This window comes from Nelumbo lutea, chromosome 1 (genome assembly GCF_056320005.1).
Source record: "Nelumbo lutea isolate HS-2025 chromosome 1, American lotus-T2T, whole genome shotgun sequence".
In the NCBI taxonomy this organism is placed as follows: Eukaryota; Viridiplantae; Streptophyta; class Magnoliopsida; order Proteales; family Nelumbonaceae; genus Nelumbo; species Nelumbo lutea.
This window is the reverse complement of record NC_142684.1, coordinates 87,232,562-87,250,709: the sequence shown is the minus strand read 5'-3', so window position 1 is coordinate 87,250,709 and position 18,148 is coordinate 87,232,562. Positions and strand designations below refer to the sequence as shown.

Below are 18,148 nucleotides of genomic sequence, written 5' to 3'. Positions count from 1 at the left end.
TCTCTGGTACAGCCGTTCATCTATCATGATGCATTTGGCCGCTTGATGCTCTACCCTATTGGTAGCATTGTGATCTGCAGGGAGGGTCCCATGTAGCAGGAAGCTCGCGAGTGGGTCAATCCAGCTCGGCTCTGCTTGAATGACAGGAGCAACCTCCTCTGCCCCCCCCCCCCACCCCCCCGAAAATGCTAGGCTGAGGCAGGTTGTCTATGTACACAGTTCTCATGGTGTTATCATTGATGCTAGCTAATTGGGATAGGGTGTCGGCCTCAGTGTTCTCCGACCTCGGGACTTGCTTGATGAAGTGTGACTGGAAGTTAAGCAGAGCCTCTTTTACTTTGGCTAAGTAGGCAATCATAGTCGGTTTGCGAGCTTCGTATTCGCCTGTAACCTGATTGACCACGAGCTGGGAATATAGATGATGATATGTTTGGCTTTCACTTCTTTGGCTAGAGCTAGACCGGCTATTAATGCTTTGTACTCTGCTTCATTGTTGGATGCCGCGAACTCGAAGTGTAGTGCATACTCCAATTTTGTGGCACTTGAGTCGTGCAGGACTCTTCCGGTTCCGCTGCCCTGCTGGTTCGAGGAGCCATCTACGTGAAGGATCCAGGGCTCCTCATCCCAGTTCGTGCTTGACCTAAGTAGGAGAGATGCCGCACTGGATGCTACCTCACGGTGCTCGGACTCAACTGGCCTGGGAGCTCCGGGCTCACCTAAACTGGGGTCCTCGTGCTCAACCGGCATGGGGATTTAGGAGCTGAAAGTGCACTCCACGACCAAGTCTGCTAAGACTTGGGCCTTGATAGCAGTTTGTGGCTTGTATTGGAGGTCGTACTCGCTGAGCTCAACGGCCTACTTTGTCAGTCGACCAGAGACCTTGGGCTTGAGTAGGGCTTGCCTTAGAGGTTTGTTGGTGAGGACGATAACAGTATGAGCTTGAAAGTACAGACGGAGCTTTCGGGCTGCAATAACTAGTGCATACGCAAGTTTTTCTATCTCTAGATATCTTATTTCTGCTCCCTGCAACACTTATTAACATAGTAGATAGGTCGTTGAACCTGATCTACTTCTTTTATTAGTACCGAATTGACCACTTCATCACTTGCCGAGAGGTACATCTCTAAAACATCGCCCTCTTCAGGCCAGGTTAAGACCGGTATGCTAGCGGGGTACTTTTTGAGCTCGTCAAGCGCGAGCTAAAAATCTTGGGTCCATTCAAACCATTTGTTTTTAATTGCTTTAAAGAAAGGTAGGCAGTGATCTGGCAACTTGGACATGAAGCGGCTCAGAGCGGCTATTCGACCATTTAGCCTATGAACTTCCTTCATTTTTCGGGGTGGTCTCATATCTAGGATGACCTTTATTTTGTCCAGGTTGGCTTCAATGCCGCGCCGGTTAACAATATATCATAGGAATTTACCTGAGGTGACTCCAAAGACCCACTTATTCGGGTTTAGCTTCATATTGAATCTACGCAAGATTTTAAAAACTAAATTCAAGTCTTGTATTAAATCACATGAGAATTGGGTTTTGATGACCATGTCGTCTACATAACATTCTACTTTTTGGTCAATCAATGGCTCAAACAGTTTATTTACAAGTCTTTGAAAGGTCGCCCCAACATTTTTTAGCCCAAAGGGCATGGCCTTGTAGCAGTATAGGCCAAGCTCGGTTATGAAGGCAATCTTTTCTTCATCTGTTGGGTCCATCCTGATCTAGTTGTAGCCCGAATAGGCGTCTAGAAAGCTCAACAACTCATGCCCTGAGGTCACGTCCACTAGACGGTCGATTTTGGGGAGTGGGAAGTAGTTCTTTGGCAAGTTCGGTTCAGGTCGGTGTAGCCAACGCACATGCGCCATTTACCGTTAGCCTTTTTCACCAGAACGGGATTGGCCACCCAGCTCAGGTAGTGGATTTTCCTGATAAAATCGGCTGCAAGGAGCTTCCCAACCTCCTCGTCGACCGCCTTTCATCGCTCTGGGGCTAGGTTGCGTTTCTTTTGTCTAACGGGCCTAACTACAGGATCAGTATTAAGCTTATGAGTTATGATGCTAGGGTCTTTAGATTTTATTAAAGGCCCCTAAACCTTGGACGTTCTCCTCAAGCTAATTAATAGTGTTACAATGGTCCTAAAAATGCTGCCTAGAGTTAACATAATATGGTTTTAAGTTAAGTCGCAAGGCATCAGACGCCATGGGTAGACTTCATCCAAATCAAGAGATAAAGTCTATCCACACAGAAGGAGAAAAAAAAAATTTAAGGCAATCGTTTTCCCCTATTTCTTGGTGGCCACACAATTTCATGACAATCGTTTTTTTGGTAATATGTACGAAAAAATTCAACATCCAATATGATGATAAAGAGATTAAAAGAAGTGTAAAACCCTTTTGTCATTTGATGATAAGAAAAGTAATGGAATTAATTAGATTCCCATTACTTATATTTATCTCAAAATATAATAAACGAATCAAATGAATAACTAAGCAAAAAATTTATATGATTTCATCCAAGGTTCAAAGTATGGATACTCTTGATATGGAATTTACATGAAAATCGATACTTATCAATCGATGAAGCCTATGTTTTTTATTTTTGAATTTTGACATTTTTTATTGGTTTTGATGTTCATAACAAGAGAAATTAAGTCTAGACAAAAATATCACTTAAATATTTAGCACGTATTAATTTATGTTCAAACAATTAGGCAGTAGGAAATTTATGAAGTTGACATCTTAAACCTAGCAAATTAATGCCTTGACTGGAAGGAGATGGAATAAAAAATCTGTGCAGTTAAATTCTCTTACCTCCCCTCAGAGTCTCAAACAACAACACCTAACTAGAATTGATTAAAGAAATCCAATTTGAACACATTAACGTAGATATAGTAGTGGTCCATTGTTTAACATCTCCCCCACACGGCACCAAAAGATTTTGATTTTTGACTTTTGCCTGCATATTAAAGGGGATGGATACAAATGAGAATAAAAATTGCAGCTTTCAGAGGACAAATTCAAAAGCTGTTCATCAAGAAATTTGGAGACCATCTCTCTCACTATTAGTCTATTTCCTCGTTTAGCATTGAATCGCTCAATCATAGAGTTTTTTTTTTTTTTTGGTTCTTTTCAAACTTACGTGCACGAGCCAGAATTTTGTGCGTTTACACTCCAATTCGAACATGTACATGTATACGTTAGCCTTTTGGATTTTTTATCTTTGGAAGAAATTTTCAAAATTCTTTAGGCTCCATGAAAAGAATTTATACTTTTTCAAAATAATTTCAAAATTATTTTGTATATATTTGTATTTATACTTTTTCTAAACTAAATTTTAAAACCCCAGATTTCAAAATCAAGCAAAGGTTGTAGTTATTGCAGCGCGGAACTGCTGGGCACAAAACGCAGTGCACCATTTGCACGCAGCAGATCGGGATTAGTCTTCTGGGCCACCAGTAAGACGCGGGAACCGCGTGCTATTAATTTGCATTTATTGCTGTCATTATTATATTGTTGATGTATTTATATTTTGGGTAAGATCATGGAGGATGACAAGTGGTGATCATGGAGCTTCAAAACAAATACTTTTTCAACTTGTTCCTTTCCAATCTACATCTCTCACCTCTTATACCAGAGGGAGGATGACAAGTGATCATCTCAGCTACCGTCATAGGCATTGCATTTAGAGTTTGCATCTCCGCCCCACCGCCTGTCTCCCCATAAACGCCCCACACAATGTGCGATTGCCACATGTTTAGTCATATGCAGTGGGGCGTTCCTGTGTGCATGGCTAATGGGATGACCGTTAGTTCGTCCCGTTAGTCTAAAACGAGTTTAAACTTTCTTTCTTCTGTACAATATTTTAAAAAATGACCTGAAAATGGAATTGTTTTGCACACTGGTTTTCAGGTCGATAGTCCTTTGATTCGAAAAGAACAAATAAATTAAAAATTAGAATGGTAAAAAATTATTGAAATGATCGACGGGTTATTGACTTTTTCAATAATTTTTGGCCAAATATCAGGTTTGGGGTAAAACAAAAGTCGTTGCCTAGATGATTGGACCGTTTGGCCTGGGAACCATCCAGGCAACAGGTTCCGTTTTACCCCAAACCCGATATTTGGCCAAAAACTATCGAAAAAGTCAACAACCTGTTGACTCAGGCAGTCGAACAATCGACCCATTCAATGATTTTTTGATCATTTTTATTTTTAATTATTTTAATTTATTTGTCAAAATAGACCATTTGTTCGAACCGAATGATCAAACCATTGACCCGGAAACCAGTGTCAAAAACGATTCCATTTCTGAATCATTTTTTGAAACGTTACGTAAGAAAAAGAAAATTTGGGCTTGTTTTGGGACTAATAAGACAAACTAACAGCCGTCCCATTAGCCCCACACGCGGGAACACCCCACTGCGTGCAATTAGACATATGGCGGTCACACGTTGTTGTGCGGGGCGGAGATGCGAACTCTTGCATTTATTGTTGTTACAAGTTTTCTACGCTTGAACTTGCTTCATAATGACTCTTTAAATCGAATTGGGGTTAGTTGCATTTGATAGGTGTGCAAATCTGCATTCGATTAGATTGCATTTATCTATATATATTTATTTATAATACACAGAGAAGATATTTGTTTTAATTTTTATGTAAATTATAAAAATTAAGTCTAAATATTATATATCACATATAGTGATATGTTTGGTTTGAAGGAATTGGTAGGAAACCTATGCAAGTATTGTAAAAATTTATTTACCTTTCCCTACTTTTTCCTTCAAACGCCAAATACAGCCTAAAAGTAAGAGATTGGAATGCTTATAGCTATAGGACATATACGCTTGATGACTGACGCTGTGAGGCCTTTGGTATTAGTCCAATGGCCAACTAATTTGGATGGAGGTACCCTCAAGTAAGACACCGGCCGGGAACCCAAACAGTGGCAGATCCCGGGCCTTTGATTAGTAGGGGTAGGCATTATCATAAATTGGTATTGAACCATTCTTTATGCTGAGAAGATAAAAAGTAATCTTATGACTTCTCATCCAAGGCTGTAAAGACTGTTCCAACGGATCTTATACTGACTGAAGCCAATATTGGAAAATTCTTGTAAAAAGAGGACTAAACATCAAGTATGGAGGATAGTGGATCAAGATTATTGGCAGATTCAGACTAGAAGGTGACTTGTTGGTAGTCATCAAATTTCTTTAGGGAAGGGCTAAAGTGCTTGATTTGGACGTGCCTTTCACTACTTGTTGAAGACCGCAAACAAATAGTTCAACACCGAGAGGCCGGTAGGGAGTAGGGATCTACTACAATCAGGCATACTCCTAGGGATTGGGAACTGAAGGAAACTGCATTGCAGACTGGTTAGCAAACAAAGGTCAAATTTTCGATGATGACTTGTGGCATTATCATGGCCTATGGGACTTCAACTATCTAGTCTTAATTTCTTGATGCAAGAGGAAGATTTCTACCTCATGCTTCCTACTAGATTCTTTTCATGCATTTTCCCCTTCCTTTTTTCCTTTCTTCTTACTTCCCATTGTATTGTATTAAAAAATATATATATCCTAGTCATTTGGTAATAGTAAAATTCTAATAAGCAGACCCAACTCAGTCATAGTATTCTTCCTACTGTTCTTCTCTAGCAAAACCATCACCAGAAATATGGCTTTCACAAGAAGTCTTGCATATGGTCTTGAGAACTCTTTACTCTCAAGCTCATGCACAAGTTCCATGAAGCAACCAAATCACGCCTTAACTTACTTTTGTTTAATTATCTAAAATTCCTATTTTATCCATGTATAAACACTTATGGCAGTCAAATACATGCCTCTTGGCCTTGCCTCTTAGCTTTTTAAAATCATGAAAATTAAAAAAAAAAAAAAAATAGACCCTATTTAAGAACCCAAATTTTATTTGACCCCCTACTATTTTAGCCATTGTTAAAAAACTTCAAATTTTTTCATGCCTGTATATAAAAATAAAAAAGAAATTCAAATCTCAGTGGGTGCAATTGATTCTGACATAGATCTCTTGCAATCAAAAACTCTGCTAGCACATTTAGGAATGTCTCTTTGACTCAATTTAGAAGGAATACAAATACAAATATGTACTGTATAAATACATGTACTCCTTCCAAACTGAGCTTTGTATGCTAAATTTATGGGAAGATAACGTGCGTTGAATTCCCTGCTTTGAGTGTGTGAAAAGTTTTTACTTATGGGAATCCCGCTGGCCGCTGCTCCAATTGGTAGGGAATGCATAGCATTTGTGGGTAGCAGATCCAGGGTTATTATAGATCCCTCTAAATCTCTAAATCCTTATATCCAGGAGACCCAGTCAGCAGATCAACATTCATCAGTACCGATTGGTCCAGTGATTCTACCCTTTTCCCAATAGGTGTTTGAAAAATGGAAATAAATCTTTTATCTTTACACCAGATTTGTCGTTTATGTGGTGGGCCAAGAGGGGTAATCTTGTCATTTAGTGAAAGTCAACGTGGAAAATGGAGAACCGTGTGCGGAAGAAAAGCATGAATGGCATGGGAGAATTGGGAATAGCCGAATAGGAGGACTGAAACGGAATTAAAATCTGCTGCAACTTCCAAAACACACCATAGGATTGGAACTTCTACTACACTTTAGAATCCTGACCGTGCAAATTAAAAACTTCCATACTACCTAACAACCTACTCAAAATCACGAGCTGTTGAATTGAAACGCAGTGGAGTAGGCTCCACCGCTTCCTGTGTTTGTGGTCAAGAAATCTAAATTACGAATTTATAAAAAGAAAATCTCATTATTTCTTACATCTCTCTCTGCTATATAACACAAATGACGTCGCTGGCTGATTGAATGAGTGGCCGCTTCTTCTCAGCTGATCTTCTCAAGAATTCTTCTTGAGGCAGAGAAGACGGAAGGGGAGGAGCAGAGAAGAGTTGGAGGAGGAGAAGATCAGAGGAAGAGAGAAGGATGGGTTCATATACAACAGAGCCGCTGTTGCAGTATGAGAGTAGTTACGGTAAGAAGAAAGGATGGAGAAAGGTGATGGACGCGGAGGAGGCCAAGAAGCAGGTTACGTTCTCCGTCCCCATGATCCTTACCAACGTTTCTTACTACTGCATCACCCTCATCTCCGTCATGTTCGCCGGTCACCTCGGTGACGTCGAACTCGCCAGCTCCACCCTCGCTAACTCCTGGGCCACCGTCACCGGTTTAGCTCTCATGGTACCTTCCACCCTCTCTCTGAGAACGTACTGACAGCATCTATGTCCTATATTAAATTTCTGTTACAGCTAGCTGTTCGATACTTTGATCTGATTCGATCTTTTTTTTTTGTTTACTTCATATAGATTCTTCAATGAATTGAATTTGATAACGGAAAAAAAGGTTTCTATAAGGGCAACTTTTTGCCCTGAATATCGATAAAAGATAATATTTTTATAAAATATTCAAAATAAAATATATTTTTTTAAACATCAAGAAAGGCAATGACACTGTTCATCGTCTTCCTCTCCCCTGTATTCCTCTTCTACAAACCTTATATATAACCCCTGTTAGCTCGAGGCTCAAAGAAGAAAAAAAGAAATTAAAATAATCAATTTGCTTCTCCTCATTCCTCCCTCCCCCGTCCGTCTCCCTCTAGCTTCCGAAACAGAGATCAACCCAGCCAATAGCCGAGGAAAGGAATAACGGAAGCATGCCTCGTCTTGGAGCCACGGATCAAGTCTTACTGGGAAGAACTGGATTATGCACGAGCAATGATGTCCGGCGAGTGAAATGAGCCACGGATGATAGATTTCTTATGGCTCAAGCGTTGGATTTTAATCTCTAATGGGTTTGATTGGTCAATACATCAGAAATTGTATGGACACACTTGATTTTTTTCTTATAAAATTCAGTTTTGAAATTGTTTAAGATAAAAAATTATAAGTTTTGTTTTCGGTATTTAGTACGAATTGATTTACACTCCTTAGAAATAGTAGACGATAATATGGGGGTTTTACAAAATTCAGTTTTGAAAGATAGAAAATTATAAGCTTTGTTTTTGGTATTTTAATACAAGTTGATTTACACTCCTTATAAATAATAGAGGAGAGTATGGATGTTTGATATCGTGTAACACGCGTGCATGTGTGCAATGCAATGCAATGGGGCATATTTTGCTCATACCCGCTTCTCTCTTTCTCAATCCGATTTGTCGCACGTAAGGTTTCTTCAATGATTTTTCAAATTTGTGTGTAACTTCCAACAGGAAAGAAATCTTACGGGATCCGGCGAGTGAAATGAGCCACAGATTTCTTATGAGTTCCACTTCCACGCATCATAAGAAATTTTACTGGATCCATGACTCCTTTGATCCGTGGCTCCCAAAGGAACTAAGACTAACTGGATTATGCACGAATACAGGCTTTCAGAGCCTTAAAGGAAGAACTGGGTTCGCACTTGGACGATGAACAGAGCCATGCCTCGTTTCACTGAGGCTTCAAATCTAGTGTATTTGGATGAAATTCCAGCCGAAGCAGACTTTAATGTCGGAGATGTAGAGTTCGAAATGGCGTTTTTCAATGATCGAAACCGTGATTTGTGGCGCTGGTTTGGTCATTTTAGACCGCCGGTGAGTTCCGGAGATTGAGAATGGGGTTTGAGATAGGAATGAATCGAGATTAATTAGGGCTTCTTGGCTCTAAAACCCAACCTTGACTAAAGAAAAGAAACTCAATAGGTTGAAGACGACAAACGGTATTCCTCCCTCACGGTGAATCGACTCTTTGAGGTAACTCGGTTCGAGCTATAAAACATTAAAGGGTTCCCTCACGGTGAGTCGACTCTCTGAGATAACTCGGTTGGAGCTATAAGGAGGAATACAGGGGTTATATATAGGGTTTATAGGATAGGAATACAGGAGGAATATAGGGCAGAGAACTCTGCACATCCTGATAAAGCTTCCATATGGTTTAACGAGTTGGTTTGGTTGCGACTGTGCTGTCCACAGTCTCTCCCTGCGTGTGACACGTTAGTCCAATAGACTGTTTGTTCCTGTGAATCTGACCACGGCCACAGGACAATTCAGGCACATCTCACACGCGTGACGGGATCTGCTCCTCACAAATGGGCGCCTAACACGCACATCCACCGTGTACTGGGAACATCTCGTAGGATATGCGTGTGAGGCGCCAAGTGTAAGGAGCAGATCCGGTCTCCTCACACGCCAGTGTTTAAAAGCAAAAGCAAAAACGTGTCCACATTCCACTCGTGGGGTTTCCATGAATGAATGGTGGGGAGAAATAGAAGTTGAAATTATCAGGATTTATCTAATAATTGTGTTAACAGAATCAAAATATTATACCCACGAAGATGAGAAGATGAAATCTGACGTTTTAATCCGTTCTATCATGGTTGTTTTCAGACTGGTCTAAGTGGGGCTCTTGAAACTCTCTGTGGACAAGGATACGGCGCCAAGTTATACAGAATGCTAGGAATTTATCTACAGTCTTCGATCATCACCTCTTTCCTCTTCTCTGTCTTGGTATCCGTCGTCTGGTTTTATTCGGACCAGATACTGATTTTTCTTCATCAAGAGCCTGAGGTAGCAAAAATGGCTGGTCTCTATCTGAAGCATTTGATCCCGGGTCTGTTTGCGTACGGCTTCCTGCAATGCACCCTCAGATTTCTGCAGACACAGTCAGTGGTGATGCCTCTTGTTGTGTGCTCAATAGTCCCACTGCTCATCCAATTCGGCCTCACCTATGCACTGGTTCACCTCACACCTCTGGGTTTCAAGGGAGCGGCATTATCGGCCTCCATATCGCTCTGGATATCGTTTGCTATGCTGGCTTTCTATGTCAACCATGCCGACAGATTCAAGCATACTTGGGAAGGCCTTTCCATGGAAGCCTTCAGCTACGTACTTCCAGGCATGAAGTTGGCGATTCCCTCTGCATTCATGGTGTGGTGAGTGATAAGCCTGACTTACGCAGTGTTCTGTAATCTGTCTTTCCTTCTTTTCTAGCTTGCGAAATTTTTATAAATCTTCTTCCATTTTCCATTTTCCCCCTGATATGATCAGTTTGGAGTACTGGGCTTTTGAGCTTCTGGTGTTGCTGGCGGGATTGATGCCCAACTCAGAGAATAGTACATCCTTGATAGCCATGTGGTACAGTTTCTTCTTCTTCTTCTTCTTCTGCACTTTCTAATTGTTGTAAATCTGATGAGTTTTGCAGAGGATCTGAATTCTAATCTATCTAATCTGTGCAGCGTGAACACAGAAGCTGTCTCGTTCATGATTACTTATGGTTTCAGTGCGGCAGTAAGGTGAGCTTTGGAATGACAGCAGATGAGAGAACTGTGTTTACTTGTCTGGGTTTTTGTTACATCGATCGAATATTTGTTCTGGTTTTATCCAGATGATGAAATCAAATTGACTTTCTGTGACAGCACAAGGGTGTCAAATGAATTGGGAGCATCAAATGCAGATAGAGCAAAGAATGCTGTGGCAGTTACGCTTAAGCTTTCTGTCATTCTAGCTCTTACAGTTATCATAGCGCTACTCTTTGGTCACAACATCTGGGCTGGTTTCTTCAGTGATAGTCCTGGAATTAAGAAAGAATTTGCTTCTATGACTCCCTTGCTTGCCATCTCCATATTGTTTGATTCAGCACAGGGTGTATTATCAGGTGAGTGGCACTGGCACCCATAGTTTGAAACCATGATGGATTGCTTACATTTAGGGCCTGTTTGGTTTACGGGAATTCCAACCGTTTGATTGGATTGAATCAGAATTCAATTCCTATTCCTGGTGGAATGTCATTCCCCCATTTGAGGGAATGGCCATTACCTCTCCCTCCCTTGGGAATGAAATCCCATTTCTGCTTATTCCAATTCTTACTCTGCTTCCTGTCTGAACCAAACAGATTATGGGAATATAGACCATTCTGATTCCAATTCCGACTGTAAACCAAATGAACCCTTAATTCTCTGCTCTGAATTCATTGTTGCAAGCTTACTTTCTGTTTTTCAGGGGTATCCAGAGGTTGTGGGTGGCAGCACTTGGCTGCATGGACAAACTTGGGAGCCTTCTACATTATTGGCATGCCTATAGCCATCCTCTTGGGCTTTAAGTTTAAGCTCTATGCCAAGGTGAGCTCCCCATTTAAATCAACTGATACCATCTGAATCAATTACCTGTAGAATTTGCTTTCAATAATAAATTGGTGCTTGTTTGGTGCAGGGATTGTGGATTGGTCTGATATCTGGCCTCTTCTGCCAAGCCTGCACCCTCTTAGTAATTACAGTGCGCACCAAATGGACCAACATGACACTCAGTGTGAATGAACATAAAGAACATCAAGTTCTGGTGTAACAACATTTTTGACAACGGGGAGTTGCAATTTGCAAACAAACAAGGCGTAATTGCTTGGTTACAAGTTTGGGTTTACGCTGCAGCAAATAGATTCACATCTACAGAGAAGCTAGAGCATGAGATGAGATCTTTTCAGCTCTCAGCTGCCGCTGGTTTCTCTCATTACAATAAAGTTTTAATCCTTGATGCATATCGAGTAAATATAAGTTTCTAGGCAATCAGGGAGGACTGTAAATAACAAGAATATTTCGGCCTTTTCCTTTTCTTTTGCGGTTCAAATTTATTTGGAGTCAAACGTTGGGATAACTGGATGACTTTTTTTAATTATCTGATTTGAGCATCATTCATGCATGGATGTTCCTTTTCAAATCACTATCCAAAATTAATAAGATAGAACTAAGTGCATCCTTAAAAAATGAATAGAGATAGAAAGGACTCTACCTGGTTCATCTCCCTGATTTCCTCCTCCATGGTCCAGCAACCTGCTCCAACCCTGATTTGGAAAAGAGAACAGATGATTTGAATGACCCCTTTTAATTCTCCGGTGTAATATATGCTTAGACTTATAGTGGAAGAAAATAAGAGGACATAGAGTCATGTGACTTTTAATTATTTCATTTCACTTTCAGATTTTAAGTGGGTCCTGGGACTCGGGTGTCATACAAGCCATTTTTGTTTATTTGAGTGGCACATTGCCCCCACTGACCTCTACATAGATCCGCCCCAAAAGCTGACCTTGTATCATTTAATCTCCCAGTGGTGGGACTTGTCAATTTGGCATCCTTGATTGGGGTAACTAGTTGACGCTCTAGAGCAGAACCAAACCAAATACAGCCTAAGTGAATTGTTTCAGAAGACCTTTCTCAAAAAATAAAAAATAAAAAAAGGTTTCAGAAGACAATCCTTTCATTTTCTCCTGAATAAGATCAAAATACAATTAATGCTCACCAAGGAAACAAAGAGAAAAACATGAAGAAATACTAGGTTTTGATATTTTTACAAGGATATGGTACCAAGTTAATAGAGGATGTTGGAAAATAATCTAAAATCTTCAATCATCATCTCTTCTATTCGGAACCCATAATGATTTTGCTTCATCAAGAGCATCAAATGGCGCAAATGATGACTGATCTGTAGATAAAAGATATCAGGTCCCGAGTCTGTTTGCAACTTTGCATCCATAGATTTCCTCAGCAGACAGTCAATTGTAATAACTCGTGTGTGCTCAGTAATCCCATTTTTCATCCATGTTGGCCTGACCTGTATGGGTTCACAACACCTCCCGGATTCCCGGGAGCAAAATTTTCTCCATGTTTCAGGTGTCTGGTTTCATAAATTGCCATTTATTTTTCTTTCGTTTTTCTCTATTGTCAGTTTGGATTTGAACTTGGAAGTACAGGGATTTTGAGTTTCTGGTTCTACTGGTGGGATATACGACCAACTCAGTGAACTATAAATCCTTGAGAGCAATATACAGTAAATTGATTTCTTTCATTTAGACACAGCAATGTGGCTTCAAAGTCATCAAGAACTATTGAAATTCACTAACTGAACTCAAGGCTCCTTTCTGCAATTGCATTTCTCTTGAATTGGCATGAAAGAAAGTGAAGATTTTTGAGTTGCAGAGATAAAGTTAACAGCTTGTCTTGGGGGAAGGGGGTTGCATAGAATATGTTTAGAATTTACTCTCTAGAAACGTAGCGAAAGGCTCAGTTTCTATTACAGATTAATTTTGTTTTGTTTTATTTATTTGTCCTCCCTGATTAACTTTCAATTGCTAACCAGTGCTTCTGGTAGTTGTCTTTTCACGAGAGTAACAGATGTTTGATGGTTATGAGATGTAATCATCCAGTGTTTACCAGAAAAAAAAATGGTTATGAGATGCATTTATTTTCATGTGGAAACAAAATTATTTATGTACATGCTTCTATTTTTTTCTCTTTTTTCTAATCAATAATGTACTACAATCTCTTTATCCATATAACAAATTGCTTAAAATGGAAGGAAACCATCCTAGCACGATGGATGGGCAGCCAAATGCAGGGACTATGACTGGGCAATTGGGGCACTTCACAAAAGAAAATTAGAAGCCAATGGTGATTGGTGACATTCCCCCAACCTAAGACTGATGTATTTTCACAATAGGCAGTTGGAACATCCTAATAGTGACCACCCGATCCACCTCCCACCAAAGGAAAAAATCTCGATCCAATAGTTATTTTTCATTCAGCCATTATGGATCTTCGATTTTTGTTTTTTGAAGTCCTGAAGCACCTTTTCCCGATCAGACGGTGAAGCAGATAGTACCCACTTGCTGAATTCAAGCTCCCCCATGCCCATAAACTGAGCAAGGAGACTAAATTGATCCTTCTTAGACAAAGAAGCTTCTTTACTACTGAATTTTTTAGTTTCATTCTGATGTCTTTTCTCTGAATTGGGGTTGCATGGTTGCTTCATGATATTACTCTCCGGAATGCATACATCATTCTTGCTATGAAGTGTGGGTCCAAAGTTGACAACATCCTCATTACGGTGAGTATATACAATACCTGCATAAGAGGAACCAGATTTGAATTGAATCACCATAAAATATTGGAAGATTTAATAAATATTTCACCAACTCATCTGTTACTACAATAATTTCTGAAAGTGTGTAATTGCAATTATTCAAGTCGGTGCTTGAACAAAGTTATTCAAGAAAACTAGTTTTATCATTGGCACTAGTTCAGATACCAGAAAAATTCTTTTTTTACATCAAAATATCCTCAACTATTAAAGGATATTATGAGAATAAGGCAGAATATCAGGAAAGGTTAATAAAAAAAATCAAATCAAAACGAGACATTGAACAATCTCTCACCAATAAGCTAATGGTAAATTCATTTTGCAGGCAATTATTAGAAATAGACGAGGACAATCTTCAATTTGTTTCCAGTTCATGTTGCAGGATCTAGATCACATAACTCATGCATGTAGTGCACCTCCTAAGAGGTTGTGTTGGAATCATCCTAAATACATACTGCAATGGAAATTTACTTGGATGCAAATCATATTGATCTTGTCTTGAAGAAAGCAATACTGCATTTTGTCTTCAGTCCAACTCTGTGACCACAGGAGTATGCTTGAACTCGACCAAGTTAGACCATAATGCTCAACCATGGCCATTTGCACAATTGCATTATGAGGATCAAACACAACCCTTAGCAGAAACAACACAATGCCAAGGAGAAGGGGAGATTTACAAACATTATCAACATGAATCACAGAGGAAACACAGACAAGGTTCAAGAGAGAAGCTGAAGGAAATAGTAGTGTTTTTCCAAATGAAACTGTAGATCTGCAATCATCTAAAAGAGATAAGTGAATAGGTGATCAAGCTAACAAGAAATAGGAATGGCCACTTAGCAGTGATATGCTAGCTTTCCAGTATTGTGAAGTTATAATGCATCATTGAGATTAAAATTTCTAATAAAACCAAGGAAGCACAGTTATTTGGATTGTTAAACTCTAAATTAAAAATGAACATTTTAACAACTTCTATTTGATAATTAATATTCATAAGAAAAATAAAACCATTAAAATTAGTATTTGGATTTTTAATGTTGTTCATTCATTCATCCTAGTAAGATATCTTCTTAAAAGGCAATTAAAATTATGAAATCATTTTTTTTTGTGTAAGCATTAAGAATTTAATGATAAGGTAGGGGTGATCATTTCAGCCTGGCCCCGCCCAGAAATTCCGGGCTTGGGCATGGGTTTTGTGTTCAGGCCTGGCACATGCCCAGGCCCACAAATTTTAGGGTGGGGCCTGGGCCTAACACTTCAAGCCCAGCCCGTCCCGTATATATTTAAACATGTGCATTTTATGTATGTATATATATATGTGTGTGTGTGTGTGTGTGTGTGTGTTTATGTGTGTATGTATATGTATATGTATATGTATATGTACACATGTTACTTTATATTATATAATGTACAAAATAAGTTTATATGCATGTCATATGTCATTTAATATAAAATATTATATATATGTAATATTTTATATATGAAAGACATAGGCCCGGAGTCAAGCCCAGCCTGGCCAGGGCCCATGTAGACCTGGGTCCAGGCTTATGTTTCAGGCCCAGAACCCTGGGCCTAGGCTATAGCTTTTATCATAAGTGCAAAGCCTGGCCCGGCCTGGCCCATGATCACCCTTATTTAAGACCCTAACATGGACATTGTGAGTTTTACATGCTTGAAAATGTTTTATATGTTTGATTTTATTTTTAAATTTTCATTTGAATATGCTTTACATGTTGTGTTTATGTATTTTAATTTTAGATAATAGGTTTTTTTAAATATTTATTTTGAAATTTAAGTTCATATTTTTATTAATATTATGTTTAATATATATTTTTTTAATTTTTGCATTTTTTTGAAAATTTTGAATTTTTTGGCCATTTTTGTATTTTTGCACCTTGCTTTGAAAAGGCATATGCCTCACCCTATGCCTTGTGCCTCGGGCACAAATTGCCCCTTGCACTTTTTTTTTTGTGCCTTGTGCTTTTAAAACACTGCCATAATTCTATATTATATAATTATATCATTTTGAACCTTGTAGTTGATTAATAAGATTACATTCAATGAATAAGGAGTCAAGGGCAAAAGGCACAAATACTTTCTTTTCCTTCCCCTCTACAACAGGTTAGACAGTACTTACTATCCATATACAGCTGGTGCTTCTGTTACCAGTATATTGATCATCAATATATCACATTTAAAAATATTGGAAGTTTTAGTGGTGAATAGACTTTCAAGTGAAGAAAGGTTTTATTCAGATTATATTCATAATGAAATCTGATAAGGATTCTATCCAGGCTTAACTCCACTACTTACTGCAAGGTGTTCATCTAGGCAGATCTATGTGCTAGTGTAATCTAATTGTAGAAGGTGAATGACAAGTAATTGTACAATAGATGAGGGAGAAAAAAGGTCCAAGTATTTGAAAACCTATATCTTTTCCAACTTCTATGAACTTCTCATTCTGATGGGTGCAAAGATCAGAAAATTCATTGGATCAGAAAATTCATTGGTTCAACAGTGGAAAAAGGTTACATTGTCCTTGGAACATAAAATAAAAGTTACACTGCCAAGTATAGTATTTTAGAAAAGAGAACCACACAATATTGCTCAAGTCATATTATATATCTACAAAAGCTGCAATGAAGAGCATAAAGGACAACACGATAGTGAAACTTACCCATATCTTCAAGCATTGGTTTATTTGTTTTGGCCATGTCTGCCTCATCAGATCTCCCAACTTCAGAGCTCATTGGAAACTCTTCAGTTGCCTCTTTTAAAGGAACATGATATGCCCCACGTTCAGTTGGATCCCCTGTTGTATCATGAAAGTGCTGTTTTTCTTGCCCATGCTTCTCATGCATTTCAATGATCTCACTGGTGAAAAGCTTATCAGACAGGTCACGGAACAGATTGCAGATTCCAAAAAGCTCCCCTTGAAATTCCTTGCAGTCCTGGAAAGATGAAATTAAATGAATATCTGCAATATGAACCTGTTTCAAAATACAATACAAGAAACAGAAGAAAACTTAGAGAGAGAGATTCTTTCCATACCTGCACACCTTCAAAATATCGTTTTTCCATTTTCCCTGAAACAGAAATATTAGAAAGCTGTTGTTTGTACACTTGACGGGAATAGACAAGTTCCTCAAGGGAACCTGCAGCAAGAAGGCGAAAAACTACAACATGCCGTTTCTGCCCATAGCGAAATGACCTATCCTGGGCCTGTAGGTCTTGGGCAGGATTCCAATTTGGATCAAATATTACAACACGATTTGCACTAACAAGATTTAGACCAAGTCCACCAGCTCGAGTTGATATAAGGAACACCTAGCATGCAAGATGCATCCAACCAATATAAGTCCATGTGTTTCTACCCAATCTTCAATTTTGATTTTATTTGAAAGTACCTGTTTGCTTGGGCTTGAGTTGAAGTCATCAACAAGGGATTGGCGCAAATTGGTCGGAGTTGAACCATCAAGTCTGGAGAAGCAGTAACCTTTGCGTATAAGAAACTTCTCTAATATGTCCAGCATCCTGCAAGAAGAGTTCAATTTTACTTGCTTGTTTATATACACTATCACCCTATTCATTGATACATCTGGCATCATTTCTCTTTAATATTTTATTAATAGCTTAGACAGCCAAATTATGTCAAGCCCCCATACGTAGTTCCAGACTTCCAAACCTAAAGTCTTTCTAGCCTTCCTCTTTCTCAGAGTTTCAACTGCAATACCTCAAATCCTATGGAAGTATATGTGATCTTTCATCTCTTCCAAGTTTTTGCATCTTTAGAGTAACAATGTGCAAATTTCATTGAATATGCATGCTCAGGAAATCCTTTTCAAATTTTTCAGATACCAATTTCCCTTGATTTCTAAACTAAACCTAGAAACAGCTATTTTGTTACTGGCTGTTGGCATCTCCAGAAAATGTAGCCATGATATCCTAAGGATTTCAGGTCATAAACATCTCTATGTAAACTTGCTGGTACTTACACATCATATCCTAAAAAAACACCACTTCATTAATTAATTATTACTTCTATGGTGCTCCAAAAATGCAGGCCTTGAAGCATAAACATATATAACCGGAAAGGGAATAGGTTTACTCAGCTTTCCTTCCATAATTGGTTGTGCATCCTCATTCTAATTATTACCCTCATTAACTATTGTTGAAGAGCTATTTTAATTCACTATATATATATTTTTCTTTCTTCTT

At 38.9% G+C, this 18,148-nt stretch overlaps 2 protein-coding genes across 5 annotated transcripts in view; one reads left to right on the top strand and one right to left on the bottom strand.

Moving 5' to 3' along the window:
• The first annotated feature begins 6,713 nt into the window (after positions 1-6,713).
• Positions 6,714-11,716, top strand: LOC148875920 (protein DETOXIFICATION 18-like). Of its 2 annotated transcripts, none has more exons than XM_088965737.1 (7): positions 6,714-7,230; positions 9,413-9,957; positions 10,073-10,159; positions 10,261-10,317; positions 10,441-10,679; positions 11,024-11,142; positions 11,234-11,716. In XM_088965737.1, the coding sequence occupies exons 1-7, from the start codon at positions 6,976-6,978 to the stop codon at positions 11,363-11,365; spliced, it is 1,434 nt and encodes a 477-aa protein (XP_088821863.1). In that variant the 5' UTR covers positions 6,714-6,975; the 3' UTR covers positions 11,366-11,716. The 2 variants fall into 2 exon arrangements, with proteins under 2 accessions (XP_088821863.1, XP_088821864.1); XM_088965738.1 differs by having other exon boundaries at positions 6,799-8,620.
• A 1,503-nt stretch (positions 11,717-13,219) lies between these two features.
• Positions 13,220-18,148, bottom strand: part of SWI2 (switch 2) — a 30,961-nt gene continuing 26,032 nt past the window's right edge. For all 3 annotated transcript variants that reach the window (XM_088965734.1, XM_088965735.1, XM_088965736.1), the window contains 4 exons: positions 17,338-17,464; positions 16,982-17,257; positions 16,608-16,881; positions 13,220-13,914 (listed from right to left, as the gene is read on the bottom strand). In XM_088965734.1, coding sequence (XP_088821860.1) covers positions 13,592-13,914; positions 16,608-16,881; positions 16,982-17,257; positions 17,338-17,464 — 1,000 coding nt within the window. In that variant the 3' untranslated portion in view covers positions 13,220-13,591. The remainder of the gene's footprint in view (positions 13,915-16,607; positions 16,882-16,981; positions 17,258-17,337; positions 17,465-18,148) is intronic.